The sequence below is a fragment of the Aquarana catesbeiana genome, linkage group LG03, assembly GCF_042186555.1.
Source record: "Aquarana catesbeiana isolate 2022-GZ linkage group LG03, ASM4218655v1, whole genome shotgun sequence".
In the NCBI taxonomy this organism is placed as follows: domain Eukaryota; kingdom Metazoa; phylum Chordata; class Amphibia; order Anura; family Ranidae; genus Aquarana; species Aquarana catesbeiana.
Genome location: NC_133326.1, coordinates 270,397,137 through 270,411,872, shown reverse-complemented (window position 1 = coordinate 270,411,872; position 14,736 = coordinate 270,397,137). Strand labels below are relative to the sequence as shown.

Here is a 14,736-nt window from a genome sequence, read left to right as displayed (position 1 = left end):
CTGCAGCTGATTGGACGCCCAATTTGGTGGGAGAGTCAGTGTGCTTTTGGGTTTGATCTGAACCAAACCTGTGCTCTGTACTGAGACATTGTATTCTGACAGTGGAACTCCTACACTGTCAGAATACAGTGATCAGCAACTGCCAATCAAGAAAGGTTTTCCAACATTACCATTCAACAAAAGCTGACCTAATGATCAACTTCTGTTAAACAGGAATGGCCATAGATGGATCGAAATTTGCTCGGTCACTGCCGAACCATCCGATCCTTGATCTATCTATGGCCAGCTCTAGGTTCAGACCAAACCCAGCAGCAAACCTTCACTCCCATCAAATCAACACCCAATCAGCCATGGCCAGGGCATTCCCCACCCCCACATAACAAAGGGGTGGGGGATGCTTGCAACATCATTGATCTAATATGGCTGCAGCTGATTGGCCACCCAATTTGGTGGGAGAGTCAGCGTGCTGCTGGGTTTGGGCTGAATCAAACCTGTGCTCATCCCTAGACTTTGAGATATCGGATGGCTTCGGGAAGGGGGAGACGTAGTTCTTACCTAGATGTGAAAGCTGCAAGCATGGGGTCGCGTGGCAGAAAGGTATTTTACAAATGTAAACCCCCCTTTAAAAAAAAAAAAAAAAAAAAAAAAAAAGAACTACTTTTACACTGCAGCGCTTGGCTGTTAGCACTAAAGTGTTGCTTGTTTTTGCGGTGCTTTTAACCCCAAAAAAGGGGTCTAAAGTGCCCGTGTTGCGGTGCTTCCCATTCATTTCACTGTGCAAGGTGTTTTGGGAGTGCTAAATACAGCGCTCCCCAACATGTTTGCTCGTTTTTAACCACAAAAAAGGGGTCTAAAGTGCACGTGTTGCGGTGCTTCCCATTCATTTCACTGTGCAAGGTGTTTTGGGAGTGCTAAATACAGCGCTCCCCAACATGTTTGCTCGTTTTTAACCACAAAAAAGGGGTCTAAAGTGCACGTGTTGCGGTGCTTCCCATTCATTTCACTGTGCAAGGTGTTTTGGGAGTGCTAAATACAGCGCTCCCCAACATGTTTGCTCGTTTTTAACCACAAAAAAGGGGTCTAAAGTGCCCGTGTTGCGGTGCTTCCCATTCATTTCACTGTGCAAGGTGTTTTGGGAGTGCTAAATACAGCGCTCCCCAACATGTTTGCTCGTTTTTAACCACAAAAAAGGGGTCTAAAGTGCCCGTGTTGCGGTGCTTCCCATTCATTTCACTGTGCAAGGTGTTTTGGGAGTGCTAAATACAGCGCTCCCAAACACGTTTGCTCGTTTTTAACCACAAAAAAGGGGTCTAAAGTGCACGTGTTGCGGTGCTTCCCATTCATTTCACTGGGCAGGGTGTTTGAGGAGTGTTAAATACAGCGCTCCCAAACATGCTGTTTGCAGGACTTTTCCTAACGTCCCGCAAGTGCACCGCCCCAGTGTGAATAAACGCACTGAAATGAATGGGAGGCGGTTTTCAGCTGCTATTTAAAGGCTATTTCTAGCGCTAAAATGCCTAAAAACCACCTCAGTGTGAAAGGGGCATTAACAAGAATAGAAACCTTTTGGAAAGTCACTGAAGCAGCTGAAGATCCACTTGGCATTGAGTATGGAAGTTGTTGGTAGTCTATGGGGGAAGCCATTTGAACTTGCACATGCTGTTTCCTGCATTGCAGATTACTCAGGAAGCTGGGGATGGAAATGGAAGCAGAGCCTGCCTGGCACCTAGTGTAAGTTTTGCCAAGGTATGGAGATGTGTTATTTGTGAAGCAGTGGCAGTCCAGGGTGAAGGTCCCGGAATGAGAAGGTATGTATGGGCACAGGGAGAGAACATAGCTGCTTGTACAGGACATCTTTTCACAGACATCGAGCTTCCTCCCTCCGGCCTGGGATGTGAATGAAGCCGCCAAAACAGCCGCAGCAGCTTCCTCCCCCCTCTTCCTCCTCCTCTTCCCCCCCGGCGCGCTCACACACACAGGGGAACACCGGAGAGCGCCGTACCCGGACAAGCAGGCCTCTAGGCCCCCCTAGCCGCTTCCTGGTTACCAGCTGCCGTTGTCAGGGAGGGAGGAGAGGGAAAGCAGAGGGGGGGGTCACGGCGGTGGGTCAGAGGGGAAAGGTCACCCACCCAGCATCCTCCGGGTTGGAAACACAGCCATCTTGCTTCTGCGAGACAAGAAAATTCATGCGGTGAGTGTTTTTATTGGGGTGACCCGTCCCCCGGAATCCCCGTCCCCGGTCGCCCTGACTCTCTCCTCTGCAGGGCAAGGCCTGCGGCGGCGAGAACGGAGTCTGGGCGGCCGGGGGGAAGAGAGGAGGGCCCGGGGCGGCCGCCGATACCGCTTTTGTCTGCTTTTAGCCGGGGAATGGAGAAGGGGATGGAGGAGGAGAGGAGAGCGGCGGGGAGGTGTAGGGGAGATGCTGGCCTGAGGTGTGAGGAGCCGGGGGGAGAGCCGTCAGGCCAGGGCGCAGGCTCGGTGCAGGCCTTGGAGTGACAGGCCACGACCAGACACCGGCCTTTCCTGGGAGGAGGCTCAGCTGTCACCACCTCAGTGGCCAGGCAGCTTCTGCTGGCATTGCTATTGGCACAAAGCATTGTGTAGGCCATCTGTGGAAGCACACTGCTCTGCAGGATGAATGGCAATGGCCTGCAGGACTGTCAGTGCTGAGCTGATGGTACTTCTCCAGGTAGCAGCTCCTTTATATGATGATCACAGGGGCTGTATGGATAGACAATGCTGTGTAATGTCAGGGCTCTTCTGTGATTTCTTATGTTATTGTCTGAGAGCGACCGCAACATGGCCTGGCCACTATTCCGCTGATTTTAGGACATATGTATAATCGGGTTGCTTTTGTTAATGTACCTTAACTGATAGTTTGCTGATTGGGTGTTGATTTGATGGGACCTATAGATGGATCAAGGTTCGGACGGTTCAGCAGAGACCTACCAAATTTCTATCTATGGCCAGTCCTGTTTGACAGAAGTTGATCGTTAGATCAACTTTTGTTGAATGGGAATGTTGGACTGGTCTGAACCCAAGCTGGCCATAGGTGGATCAAAGTTTGGTCGGTCTCTGCTGAACCGGCCGATCTATCTATGGCCAGTCCTGTTTGACGAAAGTCGATAGATCAACTTTTGTTGAATGGGAAATTTGGAAAATGTTTCCTGATTGGCAGCTGCAGGCGCTGACCACTGTATTATGATTGCGCATAAGTATGAGCTCCGGCATGTTCACACAGCCCATGTGCAGAGCCCGCCAGGAAGTCGGCGCTGCTCTAATCACAGGCCGTGAGACATTGTCCCAATGTGCGGCTGCAGAGATCGGGAAATGTCTCACTGCCTGTGATTAGCGCAGCGCAGATTTCCTGATCACAGGCAGTGAGACATTAACCGCTCTCTGCAGCCGCACATTGGGACAATGTCTCGCAGCCTGTGATTAGCGCAGCGCCGACTTCCTGGTCGGCTCTGCATGTGGGCTGTGTGAACACGCCGGAGCTCATCCTTAATTGCGAAGGAGTTCCGCTGTCAGAATGCAATGTCTCAGTACGGAGGATTCCTCCACCCTTGTATGGGTGGAGAAATTCAATAATTTTTTTTTTTTTTTTGATCAGACAGTGGGTGAAAAAAAAGTCATCTATATCCACCCTAAAGTAGAATTATTGGGAAAACTTTTTTCATTATACTTTTTTTTTTTTTTTTTTCTCTTGTATTGCTGATTTCCCACAGATTCTTTGCAGCCACCTCCCCTCTGCATCCATACAACTCAAGTGGTTTTAAATTCAAAATGTTTTTTATCTTTTAAAGTGGTTGAAAAGCTTTTTTTCTTGTGTTATTTTTATTAAAAAAAAAAAATGTTAGACTTACCTGCTCTGTGCAGTGGTTTTGCACAGAGCAGCCCCGATCCTTTTCTTATGGGATCCCCAGCCAGTGCTCCAGGCCCCTTCTCTTCATTGGGTGCCCGAAGGAAAAGCCTTGGGGGCACCCGTGCATTCTCGCTTCTGAGTCCCGCTTCTGCGTCCAATGACAGTGAGACTTGGTCCCACCCCCTCTACTCCCACGTCACCGAATTTGATTGACAGCAGCAGGAGCCGCTGCACTCATGCACATCGCTGGATTGAATGGACTCGGGTAAGGAAAGGTGTGTGTGTGTGTGTGTGTGTGTGTGTGTGTGTGTGTGTGTGTGGGGGGGGGGGGGGGGTCTGGGGGGACAGCTGTGCAGCACAAAAGGTTTTTCACCTTAATACATAGAATGCATTAAGGTGAAAAACTTTAAAGCGGTGTTCCTCTCACCCCTCCAAAAATTAAATTGGCGGCTACACATACTGTAGCTGCTGACTTTCAATATTAGGACACTTGCCTGTCCTGGCGTCCAGTGATGTCAGCACCCCAGCCTATGTTTCCACTGGCTGTCATGTGCTGCCATTGCCGGTAAGCAAACCCGGCAGTGAAGCCTTGCGGCTTCACAGCCAGGTCTCTACTGCGCATGCACAAAGTGCTCCCTTACTGGGAAAGGAGCTCCCAGCAGGGAAAGGAGGGGGGTCCGCGGCGAGGTCAGACGGAAGTGGGGACAAGGTATCTGTCAAACACAGGTAACCGCTCCTCCCAAAAGGTGCCAAACGTGTCACCAGAGGGGGGGGAGCAGAATAGCGGAAGTTCCACTTTTAGGAGGAACTCCGCTTTAAGGCTTTACAATCACTTTAACGCATTTTGTGTTTTAAAGCAGTTTAAGTATTTCCATAGACCCAGTGAAGTGACTGGTCTCAGGAGATATGTAGGAGGATGCGTTTCATCTCTGTGTAAGTTGTACCTGTTTATCTGCAGTCTTTTTATAAATCTGTTCAAAGTGCTAACTTTACAAAGCTGTTACAAGCGTTCAGAAAAAAGGGGGAAGAGACACTAAGTTACTCTGCAGAGCTCAGAAAGCTGACTGGAGGGAAGGGATCCCACCCCCTTTCACACCGGAACAGTGCTGAGGCTGTCAATCAGCTGGAGCACCCTCCCATGTCACAAAACTTGTCAGAGGTTATTCATTATTCTCATGCACTCTGCAGTGTAGCTGAGCATCATGGGAAATGTAGTTCCAAAACGTGGGGTGCCAAGGTTCGCCATCACTGCTATAGAGGGATATGCTGTCGTCATTTTTCGTATCTGAGGTTTTCAACCGCTTTAAAGTAAAGAACTTTCCTTGCTTATTCTACCCATCCCTAAACACTTACCTGACACCTGTCACTGCTGTACTGACTGTTACACCGCTGCTCCACTTCCAGGTCTCATAGGAGATTCTAAGGCCAGTGGGAGCCATAGGCTTCCCCTGCTGTCAAACAAATTCCTGTAAATAAGAGAGCATGGCTTACTGACTATGCGTATGTCTATGGATGCACGCAGCCCGTCTCTGGAGCATCCATGCACAAATGCCCTCTTAACACATGGCTTGTTAAGGGGGCACCCGGAAGAAGGGGGGGAGGTAAGGTACTGCTCTGTGCAGTATGATTATATAGAGCAGGTTTTTTTGTTTTTTTTGTTTTGTGAAATGACATGTTAGGAAGCACTTCACTCTCTCCTGTGTGTGTTTTTTGTTTTTCTGTTTTATTTTTTCCCCCAGTCTTTCTCAGCTTTCTTTCTTCAATGAACATACTTCTCTGCCCGGGGAATCCAGCACTGCTCTGGTGTAATCTGCCACTCATCAGGTCTACATCTCCTCTTCTAGTATTATTGGGAGCTGGCTGTCTTTTCCAGGTTCTTGCAGCCCCGCTCCCAATGATGCTGTGCCAGGTCTTCCCTCCTCCAGCCCTTTGGGTGGAAGCTTTGGTCGCCTAAGCAGTCGGAGTGGGTACCTGTCATAATCGGGTACCCACTCTCCCTCCTCCTCAAAAGTGCCAATTCTTCAAGAGGAGCGTGGACGAGTGGAACGTTCCCTTTTCGGTGGAGCTCTGCTTTAATCTAATGGTGATTGGTTATACATTTTGTCAAATTTACTTTTAGAAGAAATCTATTATTTTATCATTGTATCTCTTGTGTACATGGCATCTGCTGTTTTTCTCTAATTTAGATACAAGGGAGAATTTTGCCTACCACTACATTATATTGGCTTGGAATTCCTTTTTTTTAATTCCTCTGCAGCAGACCAAACTATCTTTTATCTGCATCTAAGTTGTGTTGCATGAATTGTTTCATAAATGATCCTGCTGTCATTGTGTCATATTGGATTATATCATTTAAAGAGGAAATAAACCCTAATTAGTTTTGCTTTCTTTGTTCCCCTGCAAAGTAAAAGCATAATGGGTTAGTATGCATCGCATACTAGCCCATTATGTACCATGTGCCACTTGCCTGCAAAGGAAGCCCACGCTGTCCCTGCTGCTGCTCCCTGCTCTTCCTTCCGGGGCTGTGGACTCTGGCTCTGTGACTGGCCGGAGCCGTGTGATGTCACTCCCTTGCTTGCGTGCGGGAGCCATCAATCACGACACTAGCGAGTGAAGAAACGGCACAGAGGGCCGTTCCTTCACAGCACATGCGCCGCTGACATCATTGGCGCAGTATACAGCAAATATCTCCTAAACGGTGCACATTTAGGAGATAATTCCACTACCTATACGTAAACCTTATTCTTGGCTTACCTATAGGTCAAAGTTACAATCCAAGGGCTTAAAGGAGAGGTCCAGCCTGAGGTTTTTAGGCTGGGCTTCTCCTCTGGGTCACATGAGGGCAATTCGTTTTGCACTCCTGTGACCCGTTTTCAGCAGAGATCGGTCTCAAGTCCGCTCTCCGCTGACATCACTGCTATCAGTCGAGGCACCACGTCATCCCGGCTTCCCAGGTCTGGATCCGCCAGCTGCCTTGATTGATGGCAGTCTCAGCGAGCCTCTGAGATGGCCGCTCCCCGCCCCTCCACAGCTCCAGCGCTCCAATGAGCGTGGAGAAGCAGAGAGGAGAGACACGGACGGTCAGCAGCTCTCCGTTCAGGGATCTGTGAAAACCAAGCCATCGACGATGTTCGGTTCTCAGTGCAGGGACGGTGGGGGACAGATGCAGCATCGATCTGATGCTGCATCCACCTAGGTAAGTATAAATCTTTAATAAAAAAAAAAAAAACAAAAAAAAAACCCATACTTCTTTTACCCGTCATCCTGGTGTTACTTGTGTCCCCAGAATATATGCTGTTGTCGTTTGTTTTTTTTTTTTTTTATTATCCCGCTTATTTGAGCTGCTGCTTTTAATTTTACATCCAATTTTAAGATATTTGTGGGCCAAAGTTTGTTGCTTACTAAAACAAATTTTTGTCCCCTTTTTTTTTTTTTTTTATTTAATTTTTTTAAACCTTTTGGCCCTTATGATGTGTTATTTCATCAAGTAACAAATATCTACAACATCAGTTGCTGGAGATATTGATGATAGTTGTGTAGGTTTGATGACCCTATTCCATAAGCAGTGATACCTGGCACCAGCAGAGGACTATAGAAGGGGATCATTTAGTTTGTCTAATCATAAGCCAACCCTTTGAAATCCTTCTTCCCCCGCCCACCCCCTTTTTTATTTGTTTCCTTCATACAAAATTTAAATTCCCAGCAATATTTCTCCCATTGTGCAAGTCTGTCTCTATGTGACTTAAAGCTTTTCATACACTTTTGACATAGTTCGTTTGGGCCACGCTGGCCCAAACAAATGATATCCCGCACTAACGTGAGGCCGCCGAATGTGCGGTATAACCTGTATGTAGCTAAGGCTACGGTTGTGCTCATAAGTTTACATACCCTGGCAGAATTTATGATTTCTTGGCCATCTTTCAGAGAATATGAATGATAACACAAAAACATTTCTTTCACTCATGGTTAGTGTTTGGCTGAAGCCATTTATTAAACAACTGTGTTTGCTCTTTTTAAATCATAATCGCAACAGAAACTATCCAAATGACTCTGATCAAAAGTTTACATACCCCAGTTCTTAAAGTCCTTTTTTTTTTTTTTTTTTTTTTTTTTTTTTCCACCTTCATGCATCCTATATATATTTTTTTTTTTTTTTTTTTTTCTCACCTGAGCCCGTACGCTCTCTACCTCTTTCCCTGGGGTTCTCGGCTCTTGATTGGATAGGTTGATAGCAGCACAGCCATTGGCTCCCGCTGCTGTCAATGTCAATCAAATCCAATGACACGCGGCCGAGTCCAGCATTCTGTGTCTATGCACGCAAATGCTGGACTCGGGAGTGCGCCTGCAAGGTAACCCCTTGGGAGAGCACTTCTCCTAGGGGTGTTTACCGATGCGAGGAGGAGCCACGGGCACCATTGAGGGATCCCAGGCGAGGAGGGTTAGGGCCGCACTGCAAAACGAACTGCACAGTGGAGGTAAGTGTGACATGTGTTTGTTATAAAAAAAAAAAAAAAAGAGGGTTTACAATCACTTTAATACTGTGTATTGTCCCCTTTAACATCAGTGACAGCTTGAAGTCTTTTGTGGTATTTGTGGATCAGGCTCTGTAGAGCCCATAAAGCTGCCCATTCCTCTGTGCAAAAAGCCTCCAGTTTCTGTAAATTCTTGGGCTGTCTTGCATGAGCTGCACGTTTGAGATCTCCCCAGGGTGGCTCAATGATACTGAGGTCAGGAGACTGAGATGGCCACTCCAGAACCTTCACTGTATTCTGCTGTAGCCAATGACAGGTCGACTTGGCCTTGTGTTTTGGATCATTGTCATGTTGGAATGTCCAAGTACGTCCCATACGTAGCTTCTTATGCTCCTCCAGTATTTTTTGATAACATACTGCATTCATATTGCCATCAATTTTGACCAAATGTCCTGTGCCTTTTTAGCTCACACATCCCCCAAAACATCAGCTATCCACCTCCGTGTTTCACAGTAGGAATGGTGTACCTTTTCATCATAGGCCTTGTTGACTCCTTTCCAAATGTAGCTTTTATGGTATGGCCAAATTCGTCCCTGAATGCATAGGGCCTTAAATGCTAGTACCACTTGAATATATTATTCAGCCTAGATTTTGACAGACTGCAGACAACAGGGCTATATGCTGCAGCTGTGCCTGCCAGGCACACTACTCTTGGTGTGGCCGCATACAGGCTAAACGCCTAGTGTACATGTGGCCATATCTTTCTCTGTAGGTATGGCACAAGAAACTTTCTAATCCAGTGAATTGATAAAATTTGTTAGATAATTTTGTGAATTGAACCTGATTGTTATGCTTCCTGAAAATCGTCTCCTTTTTGCCACACGTTAAAGCGGTTGTATTGTCTGCTTGGTGATTTTATTTATTTTTTTGTTACCTACAGGTAAGCCTATAATAAGGCTTACCTGTTGGTAAAATGTAATATCTCCTAAACCTGCACGGTTTAAGAGGTCTTCACCCTGCATGCAGCTGCTGACGTCAGCGGCGCATACACGTTGAAGGTCCAGTGTAGCGTGCCGGAATGGAGGGCTCCTACATGCAGGTGCAGGAGTGACCTTATCACGGCTCCGGCCACTCGCGACTGAGCCCATGAACCTGGAAGAAATGCTGAGGGAACATGTCGGCCCCATCAGCAGTAACCGGGCGCCGCTGAGGGGGTTTCGTTCTAAGGTAAGTATTTCATAATGTGCATACTAGCTCCTTATTCTATTGTCCTGCAGGGTTTTTTTTTTTCTGTTTGGGATCATTTCATCTTTTTGGATGGTTGAGATCTATGGTAGTCATTGCAAATAGCGAAGTGTTGAAATATAGCAAGACCGATAAGTGTTAGAGGTTGTGAAAGTCTGTGACGTCACACCGAGGGGCACTTGTCCCAATGACCGCCAATTTATTTTTTTAAAAGCGCATTTCACTGATGATCAGCATAAGGGGGCACTCAAATGACCACTTATATAAGGGAACATTACAGTTTTCACTGTCTGCTTCTTTTCTAGCCCTTTATTTAACTTCATTACTATTACTTAAAATCATTTTCATACAGAGTAAATCCCCGTACATATGAACCGAATGTCGGGAGACATTGGCCGATTCTATAAAAGCTGGCCGATGTTTGGCCCGTGTGTATGTCGGTCAGTCTCTGACAGAAGCAGGCTGAGCATGCTGGAAAACCAATAGCCAACCACCTCCCTATTAGCACTTTTAGCCAATGGCAGAGAGCACTGATCGGAGTGTTCTGGTGGGGGCGGCAGCGTCCTGTCAGAACACAACAGCTCAGCAGGGGAGATCGCTGTACTAACTTCAGATGGTTAGTACAGCGTCCTCGACCGGAGCTGTCATGTTTCTTTTGTTTTTTCCCCTTCATCCCACTGGGTTGAAGGCGGGGGGATCTTGTAGTGTTTACCAGGCATAAGGCCGGCCATACTTGGATTGAAGTTTTGCCAGCTCAGCAGGGAAGGATATAATTTTATATTTTTTTTTTTTTACATTTGATTTACTGCCAGTAGCAGTAATCAATGTGTTCTGCAAGCTGAGAAGGCACCTGTGGTGGAAGGAAAGAAAATCAAGTAATCTATGGGCTATTTAGGTGTCAAAAAGTACGCCACGTTCCTTATGCTTTTTATTCTTCGATTTCAACTTGCTGTTCCCACTAGTGTGCAGTGAGCTGTAGATATAGCAATTTTGTAAAGGTTCCCCATGATGTTAATGAGGTTGAAAAGGGCTGTACTGTAGGTTCTTGCATTGCATGTAGACAAGGATTAAAATTATGTTTTTAAGTTGATATGAAGGCAGTAAGATGCAACCCCTTAAAGTCTTCTGGCTAAATGCTGAATGGCATGTGCACTATTTTCTTCATATGTAACGTTTCTCTATGTTGCGGTTATACTGAAGTAGATACTTTTTCTGCATGAAAAGGTGCTCTTTACTTACAGCATGGGTGTGGCCCTCCAGCTGTTGCAGAACTACAAGTTCCATGAAGCATTGCAGGGCTGATGGTTACAAGCATGACTCTTAAAGTCAGAGGCGTTATGGGACTTGTAGTTCTGCAACAGCTGGAGGGCCACAGGTTGAGCACCCATGACTTACAGTAAGTGGGAACCTCTTCGCTTGCTCCTATTTATGATTACCAAAAAAGCCACTCTCCACTTGTATTCAGCACCAATCTTCTGTTGGTTGCATGTAAAGTATGTAAGAAATGGTAGGGCTGCCTTTGCTGACCACCACTTGAAAGTGCCGTTTACCTGGCCAAGTCATGCCTATGGAACGGTACTTCTTCAGTCAGAGATGTGGAACATGCACAAAGCAGTAGAAAGTTGGTGGAAGATCATGATTTATCATGGCTCATCTCTATTTGTTCAGGGTCAGTGGTTTAGATCTATCAAAGTAAACACATCAGTGGGTTAGCCAGGCAATTTGCATTGTTGGCAGTGGCAGCCTTCGTGTTTCTTCTGTGACAGAAAATAAAGTGGAGCTTATGCTGCTGGGCTGTTTGGTGTGACCATTTTGCAGCACAGTGCACTTCAGATACTCGTTGACCTGCCAGTTGAAATAAAGGTGCAAATCAAGGGGTTTTTTTATTTTAGAAGAGAAACTGCTCTAAAATCTGCCCGACTAAAGGCGCTTCATTATGTGTTTTGCAGGAATCCACCTCTGTGCTGTCTGTGTTGGGCTGCTGCATAAACTGTTTCCAACAACTATCTGCAGGATATGGACTCATTAATCAAGTTTTATAATGGTTCTTTATATACGATATGCAAGCAAGTCTGAAAGGAGATTTAAAAATTGGAGGTTTCCTACTGGGATTATTGCTCCCAATACGATTACTTTGATTGTGTTGCTTCTTAAACAGCTAACAAGTTGAAATGTTTACTTTTTTGCTAAAGAGGTGCTATGAAGAACAATGTAAATAAATGCAGTCAAGTGAAAAAGTAAGCACACCCCATAGAACATATTTGAACAGGAAAGCAGATATTTATTCTAACCGTGCCTATTGATGGTTTATTGAATAAAAACACGCAGCCTCTTTTTTAAAAAAAATAAAAAATAAAAAAATTAATCAACAAAAAATAGCTATAGATGTAATGATATACTGAAGGAAAAGAAATCATTTGGCCTCAGTGGCTGGTATTGCCCCTGTTCCTAATTGGCGACCCGTCGGATTGGGTAACAGAAGTGACCATCCGTCGGCTGCGCATTGCGTTTCACCACTACAAGGTTTGCTCATCTGACAGAACACCTGCAGTCAGAAGACAGCGGACATCCTAGTACACCCAGCTAGGTCTTGAATTTCACAGTAATTTTAGCAATAAAGTGAGTTGACATCTGTGATGCTGTTTTGTTTAATATTGAAAGCCTAAAAGTTTAGCACTGAGCAGTGTGGGGTGTACCAGCATGGCCTCCGCCACCTTCCTACTGCTGGTGTCCAGCTTCTTTCGAAATGTAACATCAAAACAGCATCACTGATGTCACCATAATATATTTATATACGCTCTCTTTATTGCTAAAATGACTCTGAAGTTCAGACATAGCTGGGTGTAGAAAGATTGTCCACTGCCGTCTTCTGTGTGCAGGTGTTCTGGTAGTGGTGAAACACATGCGCAGCTGACGGAACTGTCATTTACTAATCGGACAGGTCACCGATTCTGACTGAACACCCTCTTTAGCAAAATTGATTTCTTGTAGGCGTTTTGCATACTGTCCACATGTGCCATTGACCCTTTTGAATAGGGTTGATTTTCAGAGCTTTTTCTGTGCCATTCTATAATCCATTTGTTTTGAGACAATGCTTGTAGCTTTGCTAGTATAGTTTGAATTATTATCCTGTTGAAAGATCTAGTTGTGGTTCCAATTGTGGGCTCCGTTCTCCTCAAGTCACTTTGATATGATGCAGAATTCATAGTTGACTCTAATGAAAACAAGCAGCCCAGGCCCAAAAGCCGTAAAGCAACCCCAAACCATAATATTTCTATCACCATGCTTTACAGTTGGTTTGAGAATTATTCTTTTCATATGCTGTTTTTTTGCACCAAACGTGTCAACTGTTACTGACCAAATAATTCTATTTTTCATCAGTTTTCACCACATTGTTCCAGAAGGCCTTTTCTTTGCCTTTTTATATGTTCAATGGCAAACTGACATTTTCCACTAATCTTTGAAACGGCAGAGGCTTTTTTTTTTGGCACATGTCCCATGCAGGGTAAATTGGTGCTGTTTTTTTCTGACTATAGATGCGCATGTGTAAACATTGACACCAACTGTTGCAAATGTTACTGATCCTGCAATGAAATTTGGATGTTTTTGAAGACTACTTTTTAGCATCAAGAAGTCAGCTCTTGGGCTGGATTGATGGGCTGGCCAGTCCTGGGATAATTAGGAGTCATTTAACATCTCCACTACTTCTGTGTTATTTCTTTACATTTGAATGATTTCAAATGTTGTGGTTTTTTTTTTTTTTTTTTCTGCATTACCTGACTCGGAAGCATCCACAGCCTTGTTTCTGAGATCCTCCTAGAGTTCTCGATTTTGGTATAATGATGCTAAACGCCTGGAACCAGCAAGCTTCCCTGCTCTCTGCAAGGGTTTTGCACAAAGCAGCCCCAGTCCCCCCGTGGCGCTCCTGGCTCCTCCTCTTTATCGCGTGCCCCCACGGAGAGCCGCTTTCCATGCGGGCACGCTCCCGAGTCGTGCTGCTGCGTTCACTGACACAAACAGGAGGACTCTGTCCGACCCCACCCCCCCCACCCCCAGCTACCATGTCATTGGATCCAATGAGAACCCGAGACCTAATGTGTGCCTCTTCAAATATGTTTACAAAGTCGATTTTTCAGGAAATCGCACAGTTATGGCCCGTACACACGATCTGAAAAATGCCGCTTACGACGTGATAATTGGATCTTTAGTACAGAGCTTTCGAGAGCTGATCAAGACAGTTTATCCGATGGGATTTTCGTTTAATCAGTACAGTTGTCGTCCGAAAACACAATACAAATACACTGAAACACATTACTTCCAATTTTTTTAATTTTTTTTTTTTTCCTTTCTTTCTGTCGTATGAGAATTTTAGTAAACTCCATTTTTGATATGTGACTAGCATTAAAAAAAAAACTGACGATCTGTCGTCAGGTTTATTTATTTATTTTCTTCTCCATCGTGTATGGGCCATTCGGCTCCTTCCACACAGGGCAGGCTTCGTTGGAGTCCACCTGCTCGGCAGGGAATCTGTCCGCTGAGCAAGCGGATGACAGGTCTGTGTCCACTCCACTCTGCTTATCCAGAGCAGACAGACATAGCCTGCTGTCCTCTTTGGGTGGTTGGATGTAAACGGTCTGTTTTACACCCGACTGCCATCTGATCCGATCCACCAGACGGATGGGGAACAGATCCCCATCCGTTTTTGTTTAGTGGATTTGATGTCGAGTGTCAACAGACATGTCCATTGATACCTGTCACTCCATAGAGGAGACTAGAGGGTCAGATTGGGTCCGACTAATTGGACTGACAGGCGGACCTGCGTTAAAGGGCCCTTTACTTAAAATGCCATATCTGTCCCCCTCACCTGACGTTCCAGCCCTAAGTAAATGTTGTTTGCTGTATAAAAGGCACATGCTGCTGCCTAGAGGCCTAATTCATTTGGGAGATGAGATCAGTAATCTGTGAATGGGCTGTGTTTAACCCCCTCAGTGCCTGAGGGTAAAGTGAACGTCTGAACACAATTTTGCAACTTTGACATGTTAGCAAATCTGTACATATCACAACTACTTTTTGTATCCAGTTAAATTTATAGCCTTTTTTTTCAGGACAAATTGGACCTAAGCCTGGTACACATGGGCCGACTGTTGGGGGGCA

At 45.6% G+C, this 14,736-nt stretch overlaps 1 protein-coding gene across 4 annotated transcripts in view; it reads left to right on the top strand.

The window, feature by feature from the left end:
* Nucleotides 1-1,580: 1,580 nt before the first annotated feature.
* Nucleotides 1,581-14,736, top strand: part of CNOT2 (CCR4-NOT transcription complex subunit 2) — a 141,004-nt gene continuing 127,848 nt past the window's right edge. The window contains exon 1 of one of the 4 annotated variants that reach the window (XM_073620049.1): nt 1,581-1,731. In XM_073620049.1, coding sequence (XP_073476150.1) covers nt 1,657-1,731 — 75 coding nt within the window. In that variant the 5' untranslated portion in view covers nt 1,581-1,656. Of the gene's footprint in view, nt 1,809-1,941; nt 2,192-14,736 lie in introns of those variants that run through there. The other 3 variants (XM_073620052.1, XM_073620051.1, XM_073620050.1) reach the window with 3 other exon arrangements.